This window comes from Ochlerotatus camptorhynchus, unplaced genomic scaffold (genome assembly GCF_037179485.1).
Source record: "Ochlerotatus camptorhynchus isolate MF236.1 unplaced genomic scaffold, CSIRO-AGI_Acam_v1.1 ptg001020l, whole genome shotgun sequence".
Taxonomy (NCBI): domain Eukaryota; kingdom Metazoa; phylum Arthropoda; class Insecta; order Diptera; family Culicidae; genus Ochlerotatus; species Ochlerotatus camptorhynchus.
Genome location: NW_027041443.1, coordinates 11863 through 36468, shown reverse-complemented (window position 1 = coordinate 36468; position 24606 = coordinate 11863). Strand labels below are relative to the sequence as shown.

The 24606-nt window shown below is 36.9% G+C and overlaps 1 protein-coding gene across 1 annotated transcript in view; it reads left to right on the top strand.

The window, feature by feature from the left end:
• The window catches only part of LOC135715864 (putative uncharacterized protein DDB_G0286901), a 66641-nt gene extending 43721 nt beyond the window's left edge, over positions 1-22920 (top strand). Inside the window, exons 4-8 of the mRNA XM_065238856.1 lie at positions 9018-10140; positions 18486-18660; positions 18729-18967; positions 19038-19201; positions 22644-22920. Coding sequence (XP_065094928.1) covers positions 9018-10140; positions 18486-18660; positions 18729-18967; positions 19038-19201; positions 22644-22795 — 1853 coding nt within the window. The 3' untranslated portion in view covers positions 22796-22920. The remainder of the gene's footprint in view (positions 1-9017; positions 10141-18485; positions 18661-18728; positions 18968-19037; positions 19202-22643) is intronic.
• The last annotated feature ends 1686 nt before the right edge of the window (positions 22921-24606 follow it).

The window sequence follows — 24606 nt, the reverse complement described above, 5'->3', positions numbered from 1 at the left end:
TGTCTACCTCGAGCCCGAAGGGAATCGTACAGCTCAGATCTGACTCCACGATGCTCAGCACAAGACCAAATGATGTGATCTGCGTCTTGGTAACCTTGTCCACATTCACAGAGATTGCTTTCCCCCAGCCCAAAACGGAACAAGTGAGAGTTTAACGAATAGTGATTGAACATGAGGCAAGACATCACACGACCCACATCCAACCCTTTGAACCAAGGACTCTTCGACACCTTGGGGATGATTGAATATAGCCATCGTCCCAAACTCCCTTCACTCCATTTATTCTGCCAGCTGGCGAGTGACTGTTGACGATAAATGAAGAAAAATTCATTGAAGGCGATTTGTCGATCGTAAATATCGCCTTGCATAGCGCCCACCTAAGCTAGTGAGTCCGACATCTCATTGCCCGGAATCGAGCAATGAGATGGGACCCATGCAAAGGTGATGACAAAAGATCTTAAAGATAAAGCACCTAGAAGACCTCGTATTTTCATGAGCAAATACGAGGAGTGCTTTACCGGCCTCATAGAGCGAATAGCCTCGACAGAACTGAGACTATCCGTAAAAATAAAGTAGTGATCTGGTGAAAGTGAGGCGATGGTTTCGAGTGTATAATGTATTGCCGCCAGCTCAGCAACATATACGGAATAAGGAGCTTGAAGCATCCGAGAGGCGCTATGAAATCCGTTATAAATACCAAAAGCATACACGATGAGGATTATGCTGTGAAGGGCTGACATCCAGTGTTATGTACACGTAGTACATAGTAATGAAACGAGTTTGAGGGTTGAGCTGAATGTGAATCAATTCGATTTTTTATATTTGAATAATGCGGGGTTGTGAATAAACTACGTAGCATTACGCCAGATTGTTGAGGAAAAACGTCCTGTTTTAGTTTTCTTATCTGAAACTCATATTGTAGAAACTGAAGATAAGGATCAGTATAGTATTCCGGGATATATTGTTGCTGCTTGTTTATCACATTCTAGACACACTGGCGGTGTTGCTATTTATGTCAAAGAATCAGTTCAATACGACCTTCGTATCAATCAAGTTATCGATGGTAACTGGTTCTTGAGCATTACAGTTGTGCGTGGCATGAAGATGGGTAATTATGGTGTTTTGTATCATTCTCCCAGTTCTAGTGACCAGCGTTTTGTTGAAGTTTTAGAGAACTGGCTTGAGACATTCCTTGATTCTAGTAAATTAAATATATTGGCTGGTGATTTTAATATTAATTGGCGTGATAACCATAATTCGAATCATTTGAAGCGTTTAGCTGAGTTTTTTAATTTAAAGCAAACGGTAAATGAGTATACGCGTATTTCCAGGCACAGTAGAACTTTAATTGACCACGTTTATTCCAATTTTGATTCCATTTGTTTAGTTACGGTTACTGTTTTGAAAATAACCGATCATGAGACCTTAGTGATTAATGTCTTAGACCATGTTAACGATAACGATAATTTTGTAAAATTGAAGTGCTGGAGTAAATATTCGAAGCAAGCTGTTTCGAATCTTGTTGAGAGGAGCGTGGATTTTTCATTCGCGGCCGGTAACTTAGATGAATCTACAGCTGTTCTTAATAACGCTTTGAAAACGTGTACCAATCAACTAGTTAAGCAAAAGTTTGTTTCTTTGAAGAACTCGAACAGCTGGTACAATTTGGATCTTTTGCGTCTTAAACGAAAAAGGGACAAATGGTACAAAAAGTTTTGTAGATCAAATAATGACAATCATTGGGATAGGTACACAATTGCACGTTATAAGTATTCACAATCGATAAAGAAAACTCGTTGTGAATATGTTCAAAGGAAAATTGATCAGCATCAAAACAACAGCAAAGAGTTATGGAAAATTTTGAAATCTTTATTTAAATCCTAGTAATTGCAAACCGCGGTCCATAACTTTTAATGGCACATTAGAACAGTCAGAACAAGTAATTTCTGCTTAGTTTAATGATTATTTTATAGACAGTGTTTCATTGATTAATCAATCCATTGAATTGGTCGATGAACGTGACGAAATAAAACAGCTAAAGGGCGAACACGAAATTATTGCGACACATTCAACAGGGCATAACTTTTTTACCATTGGGTAAAAATCAACCAAATTTTGCACACTTTCTCATTGATGTGTATTGTGTACATGCTGTCAAACTCGAAGTCGTGTTTTTCGATTCAATGAAAATGGAGGTGAACCAACGCGAGTTGAGAGAATAAATTCTTTCCAAACACCTGGAATTTCCTGACCTGTCGCACCGGCAGTTGGGAAAAATGTTGAACATTCACCATTCAACCGTCTCCAGAGTGTTGAAGCGGTTCCAGGAGCGGTTTACGTTGGACCACGGCAAAGGAGCTGGAAGAAAACCGGGACCGGAGAACAAAAAGACGGAGGGAAAGGTGAAGCGGATGATTAAAGCAAATCCCAACGTCTCAAGCCGTGATTTGGCTAAAAAGATCGGCATGTCGCAGAGCTACGTCCAGAATGCAAAGAAGAGAGCTGAACTACATACATACAAGGTACAGAACTTCCCAAACCACGATGAGCGGCAACAATCGACGGCTAAAACTCGGGCACGGAAGCTCTACGAGAAGATGCTGACAAAATATGGCTGCTGTGTGATGGACGACGAAACGTATATAAAAGCCGATTTTAAGCTAATTCCGGGGTTGGAGTTTTTCACCGGCAAGAGCAAGTTCAATGTGGACGACAAATTTTAGAAGAAGAAAATGTCGAAGTTCGCCTCCAAATATCTCATTTGGCAGGCCATCTGCTCTTGCGGACTGAGGAGTGAGCCTTTCGTGACAAAGGGCACAGTAAATGGCGAGATCTACAAATCTGAGTGCCTCAAGAAGCGCCTTTTGCCGTTCTTGCAGCAGCACGACGAAGCTCCGCTATTTTGGCCAGATTTGGCATCATGCCACTATTCTAAAAGTGTCCTGGAGTGGTATGAGGCCAATTCTGTCCATTTTGTTCCAAAGGACATGAATCCGCCAAACTGTCCGGAGCTGCGCCCGGTGGAGCAGTACTGGGCAATAATGAAGCGGGAACTTCGGAAGAGCAAGAAGACAGTCAAAGACGAGAAGGACATGTTAAGAAAATGGAAAAAAAAACTGAGAAACTGGTACCGGATGACACTGTAAAGACTTTGATGGAGGGCATCAAGCGAAAATGCGTTCAATTTTACACTCAAGGCTCCATCGATTAACTTTTCTTTTGATTTTTGAAGTAAATATATGTATAAAACTACCCTAAAATTTTGGTTTGATTCTAAACATTATAAGAAAATTGGCATGACATTTTCGGTGTCGCAATAATTTCGTGTTCGACCTTTAGTTAATAGTAGTTGTAGATTTGAAGTTTTTCACCCAATTACATTAGATGAGCTTAGAGTTATTTGTTTTTCATTAGGAAAATCGGCTGGAGTAGATAATGTTAATGCTAGAGTCATTCAAGATTGCTTTCATGACATTGGCCACATCTTGCTGGACCTTATTAATGAGATTACAAACCGGACAAGTGCCACAAATTTGGAAGGAATCCTTAGTGGTCAAAAAGTTTCTGGAACGATTAAAGCCGAAGAGTTTCGTCCCATCAACATGTTGCACACATTAGAGAAAATTTTAGAACTTGTTACATTCAAAGTGTTTTTATGTTACTTCATACGCGAAGTTAACGATTTTCAGAGTTGGTTGGAAATGCTAACATGAAGCTTTAGTGTGATGATTTATTAGCTAGAGAATGATCTTTACACGGAAACAAATCCGATACTATTTTCATGAATAAAAAATCATGAAATGAAAAAACTTGCCATCCCATGAAATCGTAAAAATGATTCATGATTTCGTCCGCGTTACACATACTTGGCAAACCGTGTTCATAAACATAGGTATCTATTATTCGCCAATTGTCTTCTATCTTATACAAGTACTGATAGTCTACTGGTCAAAGTATGGGTTTAATGATCTCAAGGTTCTTGGTGCTAATCCAGTCTGATGCTTTATTTTATTCTTTTTACATTTTTTGGTTAAAAGTTAAGCCCATGAATTTAGCTCATGATTTCAACTCGGATGATTCATGATTTTGGGAATGTTTGCTGCGTTACGGAAAAGTTGCTCATGATATCATGAATATTATTCATGGTGTATTTTCATAACATGAAAACACGCTGTGTGCATGAAATCATGAGTCATTTTTCTCATTTCGGAGATCGGATTTTTTCCCGTGTAGAAGAGGGTAGGTGGATAGTTCCGCTAGAGTACGGCAGTATGAAAATTGAATACAAGTTGAAAATGAGCGAAGGGCCATTAATGCGACAGTTTTTAAGATAGACGCACATTTTTGCCTAACCCGTACGATGTAGGGGAGAACAGTTCATAACGCACCCCCGAGGTAAGACGCACTTTTTCATTTTATTTTGAGTTTTTCTTGGAATTTTTAATCCAATTCTAGGATTTATCTAGCAGGATTTTGAGTTCAGATGCTATGCTTGAAGTGCTGCTTGATAAGACAACAAAAAGTTACTTAAAAGCCATGAAAAACACAAATGAAAGTCAGCTGGTGCGTTCTGCCCAGGGGGTGCGTTGTATACCATTCTCCCCTACGCGGGGACTTGAAGTATGTCTCCAAGTCCACAGGCAAAAATGTGCGTCCCTCTTATTGCTCATAAACTGACTGCGGCTGAGGAATAGTAGTACGGATTAGGCAAAAATGTGCGTCTTTCTTAAAAACTGTCGCATTAATGGCCCTTCGCTCATTTTCAACTTCTATTCAATTTTCATACTGCCGTACTCTAACGGAACTATCCACCTACCCTCTTCTAAAGATCATTCTCTAGCTAATAAATCATCACACTAAAGCTTCATGTTAGCATTTCCAACCAACTCTTAGAACTTGTTGTTAAAGGCCAGCTGTTGGAGTATTGAAATAGTAATAGTTTGTTGATACCAGAACAACCGGGATATCGGGAAGCTCATTCTTGTAAAACCGCTTTGAATTTGGTATTAGCGAAGTGGAAAAATAACTTGGAGTGTAAAGATACGATTGTTGCTGTTTTTTGGATCTTAAACGCGCTTTTGAAACAATTTCTAGGCCCAAGATCAATCAAGCGCTTTGGAATTACGAGTACCGTAAAACGGGGTATCTTTGATAATGCGGGTAACTTTGATAGTATAATATAAATATTAAATTTAATCGCTGCGCTTTTCCTAAATTAGAAATATTGGTTCCATATTGTAGCTTAGGGTATTACCGTTGATATCGTATATAGTTTTTATATAGTATGTGCTACATATTATACAAACATATTAAAAAACCATTTTAGTATTTTTGGCCTGTTTGAAAAAGCACTCAAACCATCATTGATGAAATCTATTTCCGATATAGCCATCACAAATTCAATGTTGTATTTTTATTGCGTATGATGTTTTCTGATTATATACTCATTCAAAGTTTCATATTTAAAGAACTGAAAAGTTTGAGTTTCACGATTTTTTTTTCCTATATTCATCGAGCATTATCAAAGTTACCCCAAATCAAATAACTGATGTTCGGTCACACAACCTAAAAAATAGTGCAAATGCTTTAATTTTCGTTAAATAAATAACTAACGAATTGACTCCTAGATCCTCAGTACTTGTTTTAAAAATATAAAATTTAAAAAATATTCATTGCTGCAAAAAAAATTTAGAATATACTTTAAAAAATTATCAATGTTACCCCGTTTTACGGTACTGCATATAAGTGGTTTGAAAGCTATTTGTCTGACAGAACTCAACGGATTGTTGCTAATGATTCTGCTTCTAGTCCCGTGGGGAATAACCTTGGAGTGCCCAAGGGAAGTGAATTAGGGCCCCTGTTATTTATTATGTATATTAATGACTTGCGACTTGTTTTAAGATTTTGCGACATTAATCTTTTTACAGATGATACTGTGATATTCATTGCAGCTAAGGATTTAGATGATGCCGTTTTACACTTGAATGAATATTTGCGTTCTCTAAGTAGATGGTTGAAGTATAAGCAGTTGAAATTGAATACAAGTAAAACTAAATTTATGGTAATTTCGCGGAGTCGAGTAAATGAGAACGTCTCTGTTGTAATTGATGATGAGACTATTGATCACGTCCGGGAGATTAAATATCTTGGCGTGATTATTGATGACACACTTAATTTCAACTCTGACATTGACAATGTCATCAAGAAAATTGCCAAGAAGTATGGAATTCTATGTCCACTGAAAAACGATTTAACTATTGCCAGTAAAATACAGCTTTACAAATTAATCATCTCTCCTCATTTTGACTTTCGCCCTTCCATTTTATTTCTGGCCAATGCAACACAAATATCGAGATTACAGCGCTTGCAGAGTAAAATAATGCGTTTGATTTTGAGATGTAATAGATTCGCCTTATAATGGTTGTCGGTGAAGCAAAGAATTGTATATTTGAACAGTTATCCAGTTTTTTTTTATGAATTGACAAATTATGTATCTTGACGAAGTTATCTCTAACGGATTATTTTATATGGATAGCTGTCATAACGAATTTTTAATAATTATTGTAGCCCTGCAAAAACTATTTCTGTTCGCCACGAGGGTGATGATGGATTTTTTATATTTGATTTAATAGTAGATTAATTAAAAAAAAAATCTACAAAGGTTTGAGCCTCGCGCGCGTATTACGGATATAGAGGACTGAATTTAACATTTGATAAAAAAAAAAATGCAATTTTGAAGCTTAATTGGAAGATACCTTGAGTTAGTAGTAAGTTTCCTTGCAAATGTTGGGGGTTCGTGAGCATTCCTGAGATTGCTGAAAATTATGATAGCATCAGATTGCGGGGTTGCTAGTGTAATAGGATGCTTTGTTGATTGTTCATTAACTCTTGATTGCTTGTAATACTTATGAATATTTTAGGTGGACAAAAAGGCGAACTAAGAGGTGGACGCCTGAGCTTTTCCACATTTATATCGCTGTGAAGCAACTGTAAACTCTAGAGGGAATTTATATCTGTAACTGAAACCAGTTGGATTTTGTTTGCCAACCTGGTTAAAATGTCATATTTAATTATCTTAAAGATAAATCGTCCAGCTCAAACCTTTGGGACCATCATCATCATGATCATCATCTATGAGCTCAAGAAGCTTCTCAAAGTTTTCGATTACACTTCTAGACTCATCGTATAAGTCGAGTGCATGCATCCTAACGCGATACGAAGACAGCGATACTGGATACGTTCCAGTCGCCGACTGGAAACAAAAACTACCGTACTCTAAAACCGATAAAATCGTTGTCCGGTACAACGTTAGAAGATCTTGCGGATGGGCTCCCCACCACGTTCCGGTAATTGTACGAAGAAAATTGATCCTTTGTTGGCATTTTCTTCTCAGGTACTCAATGTGGGATCTCCAGGTGCACTTGGAATCGACCCCAAGATATTTGAAAGACATGGAATGAGTGATCGGCTTACCAAAAAGTTGAAGCTGCGGTTGTGCTGGGCTATGCTTCCTAGAAAAAAACGACCAACTCAGTTTTCTCCGAGGAGAATTCGATACCTAGCTGGACAGCCCACTTAGACAAGTTGTCTAAGGTATCCTGTAAGGGTCCTTGCAGGTTGACCTCTTTGGGCCCTGTCAAAGACACTACGCCGTCATCTGCAAGTTGTCTCAATGTGCAGTTGTCACTAAAACAATTATCAATTTCTCTGACATAGAAATTGTACAAAAGGGGGCTTAAACATGAGCCCTGGGGGAGACCCATGTAACTAAATCGAGAAGCTGTAGAGTTTCCATGAGAAAAGCTCATATGTTTCTCTGACAGCAAATTGTACAAAAAGTTATTAATCAATGGGGATAAGCCACAAGCGTGGAGTTTGTCTGAAAGGACTTCAACCGATACTGAATCAAAAGCCCCCTTAATATCCAAGAACACAGAAGCCATTTGCTCTTTTTTAGCAAAAGCCAACTGAATTTCTGTGGAAAGCAACGTGAGACAGTCGTTCGTTCCCTTACCCCTACGGAAACCAAATTGAGTATCTGAGAGTAGGTGGTTCGTCTCAACCCATTTGTCAAGGCGAAAAAGGAACATTTTTTCCAACAATTTTAGAATGCACGATAACATCGCAATGGGACGATACGAGTTATGATCTGGCGCGGGTTTGCCAGGTTTTTTAATGCCTATTACTCTCACTCGCCTCCAATCATCTGGAACAATATTGAGCTCCAGGAACTGACAAAACAAGTTCAACATGCGCCTCTTAGCGACGCCTGGGAGATTCTTCAACAAGTTGAACTTGATCCTATCAGCCCCCGGAGCCGAATTACGACACGAAAGGAGCACGAGTGAGAGCTCCAGCATTGAAAAAGGCCAGTTGATCTCGTTTACTGGATTCGTCGTTTTGCGAGGAATCATCTATGCAGGCACGGAATCAGGACACACTTTTCGCGCGAACTTGAGAATCCAACGATCCGAGTACTCCTTGCTCTCGTTGTTTGAAGACCGGTTACGCATCCTTCGCGTCGTGTTCCAAAGCGTATTCATCGACGTTTCGCGCGATAATCCGTTAACGAATGGCCGCCAGTAACCGCGTTTCTTGGCTTTGATGAGGCTCTTGAGTTCGCGTTCAAGAGTCGAGTATGCTTCAAAAAGCTCGGGTGTTCCGCGTTTCCGGAAAAGCTTAAACGCGTCGGACTTTTTACGATAAACCTCAGTGCATTGCTGGTCCCACCAAGGGGAAGGAGGTTTCCTACGGAAAGACGTTCCTGGAACCAGCCGAGTTTGAGCTCGAAGCACGCTGTTCAAGATCAGGTTGGAAAGGAAGTTATATTCCTCCAACGGTGGAAGCTCTTCTACCGACGTTAGGGCCAGGGATGGTATTTTTGAAACTTTTGTTTTTTGTATTATATTTTGGAAAATTACCTCTTATGTCAGGCTTATCCATACCAATTTAAGGTATCGATATTCGTTGCTGTTCGGGTTCTGTACTAATTAAAGTTTTTTTTTTTCTATTCACAGATAAACCGGGACTCCGAGCAACAGAGCCTGAATTAGCGAATCCTTCGTACAACAACTTGGATAAAGCATCGTCGGTTCCTGATGAAAATAATTTAAATTTTAATCTCGATAAAAATAATGCAAAATCATTATCAGCAAACAATTGTAGTGGTGCCCATAAAAGTGTTGTATCAGGTGGAATTGGTAGTAGTAAAGGAAATGGAAGCAGTGATTATCAATCAAAGTATTATAAGAGTGATAACAGTAACAACTTGAACACCCCAGCAACGAGTAACGTAACGGAGCATCAGCATATGTTGAGTGAATCGAATGACAATTCGAACAATAGTGTTAGAAATTCGCCCCTGTTCAATGGATGTAAAAGTGTTCTTCAACCAGCGCATTCAGTGAATAATTCAAACAAGCCTTCGTTAAGCAAAAACGCATTACTAAGCTCGTGCCAGGGATCATTCCATTCTTTACAGGGTGGTCTTAGTTCAGACAACAGCACATTTGTGCAACCGTATAGTAGTAGTATATCTTCAACAAATTCTTCGTCAAATACGACGGCAGTTGTAAGTTCACAGCAACAATCTAGCAGTTTAGCTCACTTTCATCAGCAGCAACTCTCTCAACATCGGCAAGGCTGTTCTATAACACCAGCTGAATCATTAAATGGTAGCGGCACATTAGTTTTTAGTAGATCAAGGATTAACAGTAATAGTGATTCATCTAATAATAAGAACAACAACTTTAACAAACTTAACTACGACAAAAAATGCTCGAGTTCTGGTGCTAACATAAATATACATAGTAATAACCGTAACAAAAGCAATAACAATAGTAACACAATAAACATTAGCAGTAGTAGTAGTAGTAATCATCAAAGTGAAACCAATCAGTTGAAGAGTATTATCGAATTGAATACTCAAGTTAGTGAATTGAATAGTAAAAATATTGAGTTTAACAGGCAACTAAGTGCACCTACTGAAAACAACAATAATCAAAACAACCCCAATTGCTACAGTAACAGTGTGTACAATCTATATTCGAATCACATATTGAGTCAATACTACACCGGTTCACCGAACACAAATAGTCTCAACCGAACGAAAAAGAAGAGGAGCTTCAAGCTGAACGGAAGGTATGCTATTCGAATTAGTAATTGATAATGTTAGTATACTCTTGTGCGTTGCGTCATGGTCAGAGCAATTGCTAGGGTTGATCGACTAAAGAATGTAAACATCACACATTTGTCAAAACTAAAGAGCATGGAGCTCAATGCATCCGATTTTATTTTCAAAGCTCACACAAACTTTATGTTTATCATAGACCAAAGCTTGAGATATAAGATACCGATGAAAAAAAAATGTAGAACAAACAGGTGGTGTTGCGTTTTGCACAAAATGGTTTCAAAATGCATTTTTTTTTCCATAAATCACATGAAAAGTCTGTAAAGTCTTTTAACATACCATCACTAATGTTATAATTTTTATTTATTATTTTTGAATGATGAAAAATAATTTACAACGCTTCCAACAACTGATTTTTATCAACTTTTTTTCACGTTGTTTAGGTTTTGAGATAGTATATTTCTCAATTACATTTATTGTTTTACTTTCATTTAACAGAATAAGGCCAATCATGCTCAATTATTCAGTTTTGGCCTGTAAAAGTGTCTTTCAACCAGACTAAAATAGTCGGAAAAGATACGATGCAGAAAAAGGTGTGTTTCACAAGAAAATTAAATTATTTAATAGAATTCCTTCCCAATTTCTTGACTTGTGCTTCATAGAAGTCATTGTAGTTTAAAGGAATTAATTCAAAGTGTTTTTATGTTACTTCATACGCGAAGTTAGCCTGTATACTTGAAGACATACTTAAGTCATCACGTACATCGAACGGGTTAGGCAAAAGATGTGCGTCTGACTTTAAAAACTGTCGCATTTATGGCCCTTCGCTCATTTTCAACTTCTATTCAATCTTTATACTGCCGTACTCTAACGGAACTATCCACCTACAGTCTTCTAAAGATCATTCTCTAGCTAATAAATTATCACACTAAAGCTTTATGTTAGCATTTCCAACCAACTCTGAAAGGAATTAATGTTTTCCATTCGATGTCTTGACACATTAAACATGCAACAACATTAGCAGAATTTAAGAGATATTGCATTTCACATGATAAAACTATCCAAAGATTTTTGTTAGGAATTAACAAATTATGTATCTTGACGAAGTTATCCCTAACGGACTATTTTACATGGATATGATGATGGATTTTTACTAGAGGGTGTCCCAGCATGTCTAAGCACGATTTAAAAAACGATAATGTAACTTTGTTTCCAGCAAATTCGATTTTTATTTCGTATTCATGTTCTCAATAGTATTCTCTCACAGTTCAACGTAGACAATCCGAGATCCGATCAGTCGTAAGCCAAGGAGTGGATTTTTGATCTCACACTACTCATTAGCTTCAGCACAGATGCCTTTCCAACAATGTTGGATTCTTTTTCCCAGTCTTTCACAAACTTTGTAACGGAATCCGCTGCCTTTACATGTTTCCGCAAATATGCTTTGGTCAGGGCTCAAAAAGTTTCGATTGGCCTGGCCTGGGGACAGTTTGGCGGATTCATCTCTTTGGGTAAGAATTGAGCCATGTTGGCTTTATACCAGGCTACCGTGTCCTTGAAGTAATGAACCGACACCAAATCCGGCCAAAACAGTACTGATGCGTCATGTTTGCGGATCATGGGTAACAGACGCTTGTTTAAACACTCACGCACGTAAACATCGGTTGTGATTGTCTCCGTTGTAACAAACGGTTTGGAAAGCATACCACATTCACAAATGGCTTGCCAAACCATAGCCTTTTTACCAAATTTTTCGGTAAAAATCGACTTGTCCAGGTCGTTAACACTTCAGCCATCACGAACCAGGAAGAGCTCCACACAGTAATTGGTTCTATAATTTCCAAGCCCATGGATTAACGGATGCGGCTTGTTTTTCACTCCGCTTTGGCTTCTTCTGCTTCTTACACGTCTTTAAACCCATTCTTGACTTGGCCCGCTGGACGTTACTCTTCGAAGGTCCCAATTTTTCGCTACGTCTCGAACCGAAGCACTTTTCTTGCGAGTGAAAGCTTTCACGATTTTCCGGTAAAGATTTCGGTTTTCGTCCAGATTTTTGCATTTCCTGGAAAGTTGCTTCATCACCATACTTCCGAACCGCGTTTCAAACGGCTCCGAAGCAAACACCTTCCAATTTTGCTAATTGACTCAGGTAAATGTTTGTGTACGACCTGTTTGCGCATTTCCGGAGAAAAGCTTCCCGAGCAAAAACGAATATCGCGATACCTTAGATTGACTTAAGAGCTTAGAACTTACAAAAAAAAAAAAATTAAAAGGGTCCCACAATACCATTCCAATACCAAATTATGATAACAAACAATTCCACACAGGTTTTCTTTTGGTATCCAAATATTTTTTTTTTTCTATTTACAAAGTATTTTTCATGTAATTTTTTGGTATTTTACCTCTTATGTCATGCTGGTCAATGTTGGTATCAGGTCCGAATTAGGAATTCATTATTCGCATTGTCACGGAAATGTAAAGAACCGACACTTCCCGAGCAGGAGAAAATAGCTAATGAATACGTTATTCTGATCTGATACCAAACTTTGGTATTGAACTGCAAGACATAAGAGGTAAAATACCAAAGAATAATACCAAAAAATTGCATGCAAAGTACTTTGTAAATAACAAAGATTTATATTTGGGTACACAAAATAATAGCTGTGTGGTATTTGGTATTGCATTATCATAATTTGGTATTGGGATAGTATTGTGGAAACATTTTTTTGGTATTGTTTTTTGGTATTTCACCGCTTATGTCAGGCTCATCCATACTAATTATAATTTAAGGTATCGAGATATTCGTTACTGCTCGGGTTGCGATACACGAAAATGTTGGTCGAAATGCAAACAATGATTCAGCGTGATAATCAGCTGTTTAAACAACATTTGAAACAAGCAGAGGTGTTCCAAAGTCGTGCTTAGATATTCTTGGACACCCTATAATTGATGTATTAGTAGTAGATTAAAAAAAAAAAGTAGTCTACAAAGCTCAAACCGTGCACGTTTTACGGATATAGGGGACTGAATTTAACATTTGATGAAAAAATGTAATTTCGTAACTTACTTGGAAGATACCTTGAGTTAGTAGTAAGTAGCCCATCAGCGTCTGCACAGTGGGAACGGACACGGAATCAGCGCATTTCTTCCATTTTACCCGCATTGTATGGATGTTATTGACTGCTCCGCCGCTTTGCCGAAGTTGCTGCTTTGAAATTACCCAGTATTTTTCGATTGGTCAAAATTCTGGGCAATTCGTAAGGATTCATAAGCTTGAGGACAAAATCGATCTTGTTGGAATCATACCACTCCAGAACCACCTTGGAGTAGTGGTAGCTTGCCAAATCGGGCCAAAATATGACTTTGCCCCTATTCTTGCGGATGAACGGCAATATACGCTATTTTAAGGAATTTTCCGATGTAAACTTGGGATGTCTACCTCGAGGATGTGACGAATGGTTCCGTTTTTAGGCCACAACTGCAAATCGCTTGCCAAATCATGGCCTTCTTCGCGAACTTGTCGGCAAACACGAACTTGAATCTTCCCGGCACATTCCCACGTCCAGTCGTGATGTAAAACTTTTGACCGGGATGCTGCTTAAAATCGAGTTTGACGTATGTTTCGTCATCGATCAAAGTGCAGCCCTTGTGTTTCGTCAAAAAACGGTCGTACAAGAGCCTTGCACGCTTTTTGGCCACGGAATTATGCTTCATGTACCGGTTCGGATGTTTACTGGCTTTGTAAGACTTGTATCCTTCCCTGACAAGGATGTTCCGCACCGTTTGAAAGTTGACGTTGTACCTTCTGGCCACTTCTCGGATTTTCGATCACCGGAGTTAGCTTTGACGCACGTCAACACCTTGCTGCGCAGCTGACGGTTCCAGTTTTTTTTTTCTTTTGGTTCGTTGATTCCTTTCCACACTCAGGGTTGTAGGTTTTGAGCACTCGACAAACTGTTGTTTTAGGCATCTTCAGCACTTTAGCCAGCTTGGAACCGGACCACTTCAGATTTTTCAGGTGTTTGTGCACAATATTTGTCTTCTTTCAAGTTCCATTTGATGTTATTTCTGAACGCGATCGACTACTTTGATCAAACTTGGTTTGGTTCTCTATCATCAATTAAAAATCATTACTTTTTATTCATACAGGGAAACAATTTACAGTTATTTCGGTAAAAATTATAACTGAACCATGTACCGAACGGTTTTACATCATTCTGTAAAATTTACAATTCAGTTTACAGCTCGAGGTTGAAGAAAATTTACTGAACGGATTGTAAATTATAAAATTACCGAATAGATTACCGAATGTTCAGCTGTTCCATATTCGGTTAAAAATACAGTATACTGTAAATAAATCTTAGTGTGTAACTGGCAATTAAAATATGGTGTTGATGAGGCTGTCATAAGAGATAAAATACCAAAAGTAAAAACTCAAAAATTTCCTACAAATAACGAAATAGTATATCATTTAGTTTCCATACCCCAGCAGTAACGAATATCTCGATACCTTAAATTGGTATGGATGAGCCTGATATAAGAGGTAAAATTAAAAAAAAAATAATACCAAAAAAATTCCCAAAATACCATACCAATACCAAATTATGATAATGCAATACCAAAACAATACCGCACATTTTTTTTTTTTGTTTTTTTTTTGATATCCGAATATCAATTTTTGTTCTTTGCAAAGTATTTTACATGTATTTTTTTTTGTATTATTCTTTGGTATTTTACCTCTTATGCCATGCTGATCAATACCAAATTTTGGTATCAGGTCAGAATTAGGGATTCATTAGTTATTTTCTCCTGCACGGTTAATAACTGTCCAATAATCAACGCCTTTTTTATGTCTGAATGACATAATTTGATATTTAAATGATATAACTCTTTTAGGTGTTATTGTCTAAAATCTGAAAGATCACGTTTTGCTATTTTGGTATTTATTTTAGATATTTACAGAATATTTCAATAACTGACTAATTAAAAAAAAACAAGGTTTAATACCACAAGCGTACCAAAGTAAGGCATCATACCTTATTAAGATATGTTATCGGTTAGTTATCGGTTTCTTGCTCGGGTACCCGACCCGAGCACTCGAGCAGTAGAAAATAACTAATGAATACATAATTCTGACCTGATACCAAAGTTTGGTATTGACCAGCATGACATAAGAGGTAAAATACCAAAGAATAATACCAAAAAATTGCAAGAAAAATACTTTGTAAATAACAAAAAATTATATTTAGATACCAAAAGAATAACTGTGTGGTATGGTTTTGGTATTGCATTATCATAATTTGGTATTGGAATGGTATTGTGGGAACATTTTTTGATATTGTTTTTTGGTATCTTACCTCTTATGTCAGGCTCATCCATACCAATTAAAGGTATCGAGATATTCGTTCCTGCTCGGTTACTGTTACATGCATCCAAAAGGAAATTTATTAATTATTTCAATGAAGGGTAAATATCACCTTAGTCGCATTCTATATGCCATTTATCGTCAATGAAAATACAACATTTGAAATAATAAAGTAAAAGCCGGGATTTTTTGTTTCTCCAAAAATGTTCAAAGAGCTGTTTATTTTCAGTATTTTCATCAAAATTTCTGAAATTCTGGCTGCTGGTGAATCAAATATTCAAGGTTTAAGTGTTGTTTTGTGCTTGATTGGCTGAGTTTGCATATTTTGAAAAACGCCATAATAAACGCTCGATTTGTATGATATGATATTTGGTATGCAAAAGTGCTTCCAATGAAACATTTAATTAGGAGTCTTAAAATGATGGTCAAGGTCCCCTTTTTGAATGGAGAATGATTTGGGAATACTGATTTTTTTTTTTGTAATGTTATTCTGACAAAGACACCGTACCACAACTATGGGAGTGTTATCTTATAGGAAGTGACGAAGACGTACCGTTAAGGTGGGTTATTCCACGCACCTATAGCGAAAGTAAAGTATTTCTCTTTACAGAAACTCTGGAAGCAGAGAAAATTTACTGCCTAATGTACCATTTTGTAGTTTTGTTTATCATATTACCTTAAAAAATATAAAATTAAAAAAAATGCCTTTAACAATGTTGTGACGGTACTTACAATTTTGCACACTGATTTGAGCGATGTTTGTAGTTCCGCTCATTAATGCACCTAATTCCGTGCAGTTTTATTCCTCTGGAATTAAAATCCTATGTTGGTTTTGAATACGCTTATTCGCATCATACTTTATACGGACATAATTCTTATGGAAGTGAGCGGAACACCAAAATATCGTCTGCTTTGCTATTTCTGCAATTAAAACATGATTTCAAAACTTTTTATTGATTTACGACATGAAAATGGCAGAGAACAATTGTATTTACATGTTCAACACCTTTGCACTCCAAAATGTTCAAGTAAATCGATGAAACAAATAATAATTTACGATGTACCCGAGCAGGAAAAAATAACTTATTAATTCCAAATTCAGGTATGAAAATAGCATAGCTGGCAACCTAGATATGGTATTAGAGAGGCTGACATAAAAGGTAAAATACCAAAAATAATGCCTCAAAAATATTCTACGAATAACGAACTAATACATAATTTAGTTATTAAAATAACAAATGGATAACAGACGCTTTTTTAGATGCCATAATTTGTTATTTTGAAGGTCTTCTAGTACTTATTAAAAAGCTCTTTTAGGTGTTATTGTCTAAAAACTGAAAGATCACATTTTGCTATTTTGGTATTCATTTGATATTTTACAAAATATTTTGATAACTGAATAATATCAAAACAATGTTTTATACCACAAGCATACCGAAATTTGCTATCATACCCCATTAAGATATTCATTTGTTATCGATTAGCTATCGGTTCCTGCTCGGGTAGGGTGTGAGCTTAACAGTTAAAGGATTCTGTTGAAATGTCGTTTTCCCGAGCAGGAGAAAATAACTAATTCTGACCTGTTACCAAAATTTGGTATTGATCAGCATGACATACGAGGTAAAATACCAAAGAATAATACCAAAAAATTACATGCAAAATACTTTGCAAACAACAAAAATTGATATTTGGCTACCAAAAGCATACCTGTGGGCAGTGCTGCAAAATCTCGACAGTACACGGTGATATTGACAATTCTGCTTTGGTCACTCATTGGAGCCAGCAGTCATAGTCAAGGCAAACCATGTCAATTGTCAATGACAATGTTGTCAGTGACGAACATGTGCAGATTTATTTATTAGCTAAATTTGTAACGAAATTAAAAGACTTGAGCAAAACAATAACATGGATCCATTTTAGTGAATAAGTATCTACGTCCTGAGCTACTTGGATAACAATAATGTGACACAGAATGTACTAAATTACACTTTTTGTTACCAGGTGAATCTTTGTCATTGACGAAAAAATGAATGAGATTTTGACGAAGGTTTTTTTGAGGATCAAGTCTGTCAGTGACTATGTGACGAACAATTTAGTCAATATCGCGCGAAAGTCTGTCAGTGACAATGACAAATCTCAGCACTGCCTGTGGGGTATTGTTTTGGTATTGCATTATCATAATTTGGTATTGGAATGGTATTGTGGGAGCATTTTTTGGGTATTATTTTTTGGTATTTTACCTCTTATGTCAGGCTATTTCATACCAATTTAAGGTATTGAGATATTCGATCCTGCTCGGGACATGCATAATTATACATATTAGCACGTTTATTTTAACCATTTGCATGAACAATATCAGATTGATTGTCAAGTGCGTGGAATAACCCACCATCACGGTAAAACACCTTTATATGAACGAATAAAATGCACCTACAGATATTGGGTCAACACACAATATGTGTTAGTAAAGTCTACAATATTTTAGCGATTAAGCCACACGTGTGTAATTATCGTGTTCGAAATCGTTTCTAAATCCTATTGATGTGAAGACAAGATGAGTCTGTTATTATTTGCTATTTACCTGTGCTCCATGAAATATGGGATAGCGTACGATACAAGGTTAAAAAATAGGAAGCAAAAATAACCTCAAAGTTATCTTTGATTGGATATAACCGTGGATGATGCGCAAAGTCTGATGCGCTATCATGAAGTTTCATCTTTATGATTCTTTTTCGGCGATCTCTACTCGTTTTAGAATACATTTATGGTGTTTATAATTAATTTTAGGCATCAATCAATCGCTGCTGTATTATCCATTCAAACCAATTTTTGAAGTAAACAATTTCCCTTGGCTATGTGCAACGCAAAGAGTAGTTCATTTGCATATATGTGCTTGTGAGTTATTTGTTTATTTATAATTGTCCATTGAACAATATTTTTTTCTCAAAACATCTTCTCTAATCAAATATTACACATTTGGTATCTTTGCAGATTATTTAATGCAGCTAGCACTGATTCTATAAGGTTTCACTCGAATCTTATAAATCAAAATGAAAACGATTTAAGGGTATCAATTGATAATACTTGTACAGATTCCTTAGTAACAGCATTGGACGACGAAGCACTTTTAATTAATGATTACATAAACGATATGGCAAAATCAAAAGTAATCAGTTGACAATAATGATAATTAAAAAAAAATGAACAAAATAATAGCTTTATTTTCTCCCAAAGGTACATTTTGACGACGTTTCCCTATACGGGACACCAAAAGAAGAACCGCTTCCAAGCATACCACCGTCTACTGAAAAGCCATCATCGAATTTTTTGAAAAACCAGCTACAAGCATGGTTTCAGCCAACAGACAATCGACTTGCTATGAAGCTTTTCGGAAGCAAAAAGGCTCTAGTGAAAGAAAGGATTCGACAAAAGACATCCGGCCATTGGGTGATTCATCCTTGCAGTTCATTTAGGTACCCTTCAGTTTGATCGTCTATCGGTAAAAATGAAAATATTAATTAATTTTGTAAAATTTCTTTTTAGGTTTTACTGGGACTTGTGTATGTTACTACTGCTAGTAGCAAATCTGATAATATTGCCTGTTGCCATATCCTTTTTTAATGATGACCTCAGTACGAGATGGATTGCCTTCAACTGCTTAAGTGATACGATTTTTTTGGTTGACATAGTAGTCAACTTTAGGACAGGTAATTTTTCGAAAATAGTCAAGTAATGTCACCACTAATCTTCCGTTTCGATAATTACCCAAAAAATATCAATCGACGGAATTGGAAGAACTAAAGTTGGATCAATGTCCTTTTTGATTAAATCCAGTCCATTGTCATGGCACCACTAAGCTAGTTTGCCAAATCTGATCATAACTACACTAATCGTATGGCATCAAGTAGCTGTTTTGTGGGAAACACTATATTCTGCAGTGTGCCATAGTAACAATCAGGCCTAAACATACTCATTATAGCTAAAATACTACTAGAGGCGCAGGTGGTGTAGTGGTATGCGTGATTAACTCTCACCCCAGCAGGCCTAGGTTCAAGTAAAGCCGTTGGTCCCCGGTTCATGAGTTGATGGATCGATGGGTAGGGATCAGGTGTGGGAGTTTTCTCCCTGGCGTCGGTAGCATTGGTGCTCAGCACGGAAAACAAGATCGATGGAAAACAAATCAAGGGAAAAAAACTCAAATACTACTTTTTGAAATTATGAATCTTTGAGATATTATATGTAATAATAATTTGTATATGCAAGATGCAAGAAGAGGAGGTGAATATTGTGTATGACACATATATCCAGTCAATTTTGCTTTCAGAGGGTCACATATGAAAGCAAAATTGAGTGGATTTATGTGTCATAAACAATTTTTACCTCCTCTTCTTGCATCTTACATATACAATCTATTATTATAATATCTCATAGTTTCATAATTTCGAAAAGTAGTTTTTCGGCTGTAATGAGTATGTTCAGGCCAGAGCCATGATTGTTGTGCTCTATTCTACGCGCCAGAAACAGCAATGTTGCATATTGATCAGTTGATTGAGCATAATAATAAGACATCAGTGACTTGAATCATTATTAACTTTTGTTCCTAACATTTGATCGATAAGAAAATTTGCTACTATTTAGCCCAGCTATTATTTTTTAAAGCAGAGTGATGTGGCGAATTGTTAGATAAATATAAACAAAAACATAAGTTTTCTCATAGTAATTCCCATGTAAACTTGAAATAGTTTTTGTCAAGTTTGTTTTTTACTGAATATATTCAATTTTTGGGAGGCTAATCTTTAACTGAAAATTTCAAATTTTAAATCAGTCTTTTGCAAACTTTTGAGTCCACCGTATTTTTTGTGACGACAACCTGCGATTTTCAGATTTTTCCAGTCTTAATTTTTTCGATTAAAGATTTAAATCTACAATATGTGGAGACTTTCAACTTATTACTATATTGCCCATAAACGCATAACTGTCCCATATAGATTTTTGTCAGAAATTAGTTATAAATTAGAATCGATTAAAAACTACCGGTATTTTTCTTTGTGCACTAAAAGTTGCACATAAAATGTCGTTAAAATACCGAAACTTGGTTGTCCCAACCATAATAGCCTACGGAGAGATACATTTTCAACAGAGTTTTTCTCGGCATGCTGTATTTCCACTAGGGATATCACTATAACCAATATATGTATAATAACATTTTTAAAAAAATCGCGAAGCTCAATGATCAGTTTAGCTCAAAATTCTACGATAAGAATGCAGATGAGCAACTACCGGTGTGAAACTCAAAATCATAATTTAACAACCTTGATAGCAAGGAACAGGCTACTAGCTAAAAAGCAAAGACTAAAGTTGTCAAAATTGCAATCCGAATAGCCACGCATCGATATGGTTACTCTAAAAAAATAATATCTATCTTCTTAACAAAAAATCCTACAATTCACAAAGCGCACCGTAAATGCATACACCCTCGTCAATGTGTAAATTTCCATTACACTTCAATTATACAAATAATATAATTACACTGCTATTTTTGCGACAGTGTATATGCTTTCGATGCGCATGGTGAATACTGAAGACGGAATAGTAAACAGACTGATGAAGGCGAATCCAGCAGAGTCCAACGGACTGTTAAAATATGGAGCCAACGGACATAGGTTTTAATAGCAGAGAGTATTGAAATCCATTCGCATTGCTTCAACCCAAAAAAATGGTAGATTTGTATTTTATGTTTTCAAGAAGAGCTATTCAATAAATCATTATAGATTACATCAACCTTTGAATAAACACGTAATTGAAAACCGAGTTGACAGTCGATTTAAGGTTGTTTTGTGTTTACAAAATTTATTATTCCACAGGAATAACAGAGAACAAATATGGAGTAATTCTATGTTTAAACACATGCAAGTGTTGCTATTACTGAATGCAAATATATCGGTGCTACTAGTTTCATTGAATTTCTACTAGCCACTCTGTATTTACTATACTGTCTGTAATGAATACTCCTAATATAGGCTTAAACATGAATGCACAGGCATTTTTGATCCTCCCAGTGTATTTTTTCTTGAAGAGCATTTAATTTTAAGCATCTTGTTACGTGATCAAATAAGTCGAACAAGTTATAGTTTTTTTTAAATAAATAAGATTTTTTAGCAAAGCCCTTACGGAAACTTTTAGCATGTTGTAATGGGGAGTACAATCATGGGTGGCTACCAACATACATATGTGCAAAATTTTATTCAAATCAGAAAGAGATCCATCAGGGTGCTATTTTGAGATAAACTGCAGCGAAATGTTATAAAGACCAACTATGCTATCAGTATTGTGCAACGGATTCGTATTCGAGGGGGGACTTTTAATCTTACCGGCCATCAAACAACAGATTCTGACCCTTAGGCAAATCAATATGGTCATAAACTATGCCCTAAAAGCTTTTGCTTATGCTGAAATTTAACAGATCCCTTTCGTGGACCATTAAACCTATCTGACTGAGACTTATTTTGCCACGGCCAGGGGAGACGTTTGGTTTGGTTTTGCAGAAAAACACAAAAATATGGTTTGACGAAACCCATGCATCTTCAATATGTATATATTTTGTTTATAGTGTACTGATTCGCACGGTACACCATTTCCTCCTAGCAGATGATGTAATAATATTTGTAAAAAACAGCAAAAGCATCTTCCATTTAATTCAACTTAATTAATTTTTGTATCCATGACAGATACGTATTTCGACTACAATGTGCAGTCTTCATCAGTGTCATTCCCGCTAAAGACTTATCAAAAACCTAACCCCCTTAAGTACTCATCCCCTAGGTAAAAAAATGTCAAGATCACAGGTATAAAAATGAAACTACAATGTGTAGAATCGGAACCTACCTAACAAATAATAACCAAAGGTTTTAGTAAAGTAAAGGAAAAAAATCCCAAAGGCTTGGTGGCCATCATAATGAAGTAATGAAATTGGGTTGTTAGTGGAATGCTTTTTAACTAAGCATTCCGCTAACAACCCAATTTCATTACTTCAATATTTACATCTAGACCAATCACATTAACAAACAGAACTTGTATTACATTAAATAAACATTGAATAACTTTTGAATATCATTGTATGAATCTAATACGATTTTCTTTAATTTTCAGGCATTATGCAACAAGATAACGCCGAACAAGTGATATTAGATCCTAAGCTTATCGCAAAACATTATTTGAAAACATGGTTTTTTCTTGACTTAATTTCATCGATACCACTAGACTACATATTCCTCATATTCAACCAGGTAAGTATTACATAACGATTTCAATAGAGAGAGACATGCCAACTGGTTTATGCTTATAAAGTTTGTACACACCAAAAAGTAGATCGAAAAATCGTTCCAAAAAATCATGCAGCAGGTTAATCAGATATTAACTTGTTCATCTCAGCCTACTTTAAATTATCGTATCTAGACTAAATTTTCAATTGAACGAGCCTTTTTCATCTCGCTGTTGATTGGTTTCCGCACAAAGTAATTTTTCGGTATTTTGGCATTTTTTGAAACTTTAATTGATTTCAATATGGTGTTATATACCTCCACTCATTCAAATTTCACACAAGATCTATCTAAAGGTTGAGCTTTTTGGTTTAACAGTGAAGTTTTGTTGTTTTGATATAGCAGTTTAATTTCATTTTTTTTCGTGGTTTTCGGTGTTCTTAAGACGTTTAGATGCTTTTTTACGAGTTCGCTTGTTCTGTGACTGTATTATTGTGAAAGTTTTGCCTGTTTTGCGATACCAATGTTCCTTTTTACGAGATGACTATATATTAGTGTTTAGTTTTAGTACTTTTTATTTTTAGTTTAGGTTACATGATTGGGGCCAATCACGCCACCCAAGTAACACATAAAATATCGTTTTTTTTAAGAATTAGAACGGCTTGTTGTATAAATGTATTATAAGTGATGCAGAAAACATCGCACGTTTTATATGAGGTCCATAGATTGTTTTTTTTTATTATAGTCACTTTAACACTCTTGGGTCATTTGTGACTTGTCCGGGGGTGAGATTTGAACTCGAATCAATCCTTGATACGGTGACGTTGATTGGTGGACTGTTTCGTGCAACACTGGCTAGACGGTCTGCTTCTTCGTTACCGCGAATTCCGGCATGACCAGGGATCAAACAAAGGTGGATCGGCCGTCCACGTAGTAAGCGCTCGATTTCCTGGATCCACGGATGCTGTGATCTACCACTCTCTATGGCCGAAAGACAGCTGGCCAAACAGACAGAATTATAACACATTCGGTTGATGCTCTTGCAGTGATGACGGCCGACTTGATTGCAAAGGCCTCCGCCGAAAACACGCTACATTGTGACGGAAGACCTATTGCTTGCTGAATGCTGCTACTAAATACACCTGCTCCAACTATGTTCTCGCATTTAGAACCATCCGTATAAATATCCAAAGCACGGTTAAACCGGTTAGCCAGCAACTCCTGCACGATGGGACGCACTGTATTCGGGGGATCCCCAGCTTTCAGCTGCTGTTTCACATCCCAAACAATATGCGGCTTGGGTTCATACCACTCTCGGTTGGCGAGACGTGTCCGTACAGCGATGTTTGAAAGCTCTACAACAATCGTTGCGAGGCGATCGGACGCTCGTTCCACAACTGGAAGATTGATATTTCTGGAATCCTTCTCCATCAAACGAATTGCAGCACGAATTATGGCTTGCATAACCATTAAATCGAACGGCAAAGTGCCTGCTTCAGCCATAATCGCTGGAATCGGACTGGTGACGTACGCCCCTGAGGTGAACCGAACCATCCGGTTGTAGATGGGTGCAAAAGTCTGCACCACCGAATCCTTCGCTCTACTGACGAGGCCGATACCGTAGATAAGTCGCGACGTGACGATTGCTGATCCGATACACAACAGAAAATCGCGTTGCCCTCGCGGAAGTTTAGCCCCGATCATCTTCAAGATCCGCAGTCTAGAGTCGCACGTGGTTTTGATTATCTTGCAATGCTGTTTGAAGGACAGCGACCGGTCAAGGTTGACGCCAACAACTTTCAGTTGATTCGTCCTCGGTACAGCTGTACGGTCGATGAATATATCGTTGCTGG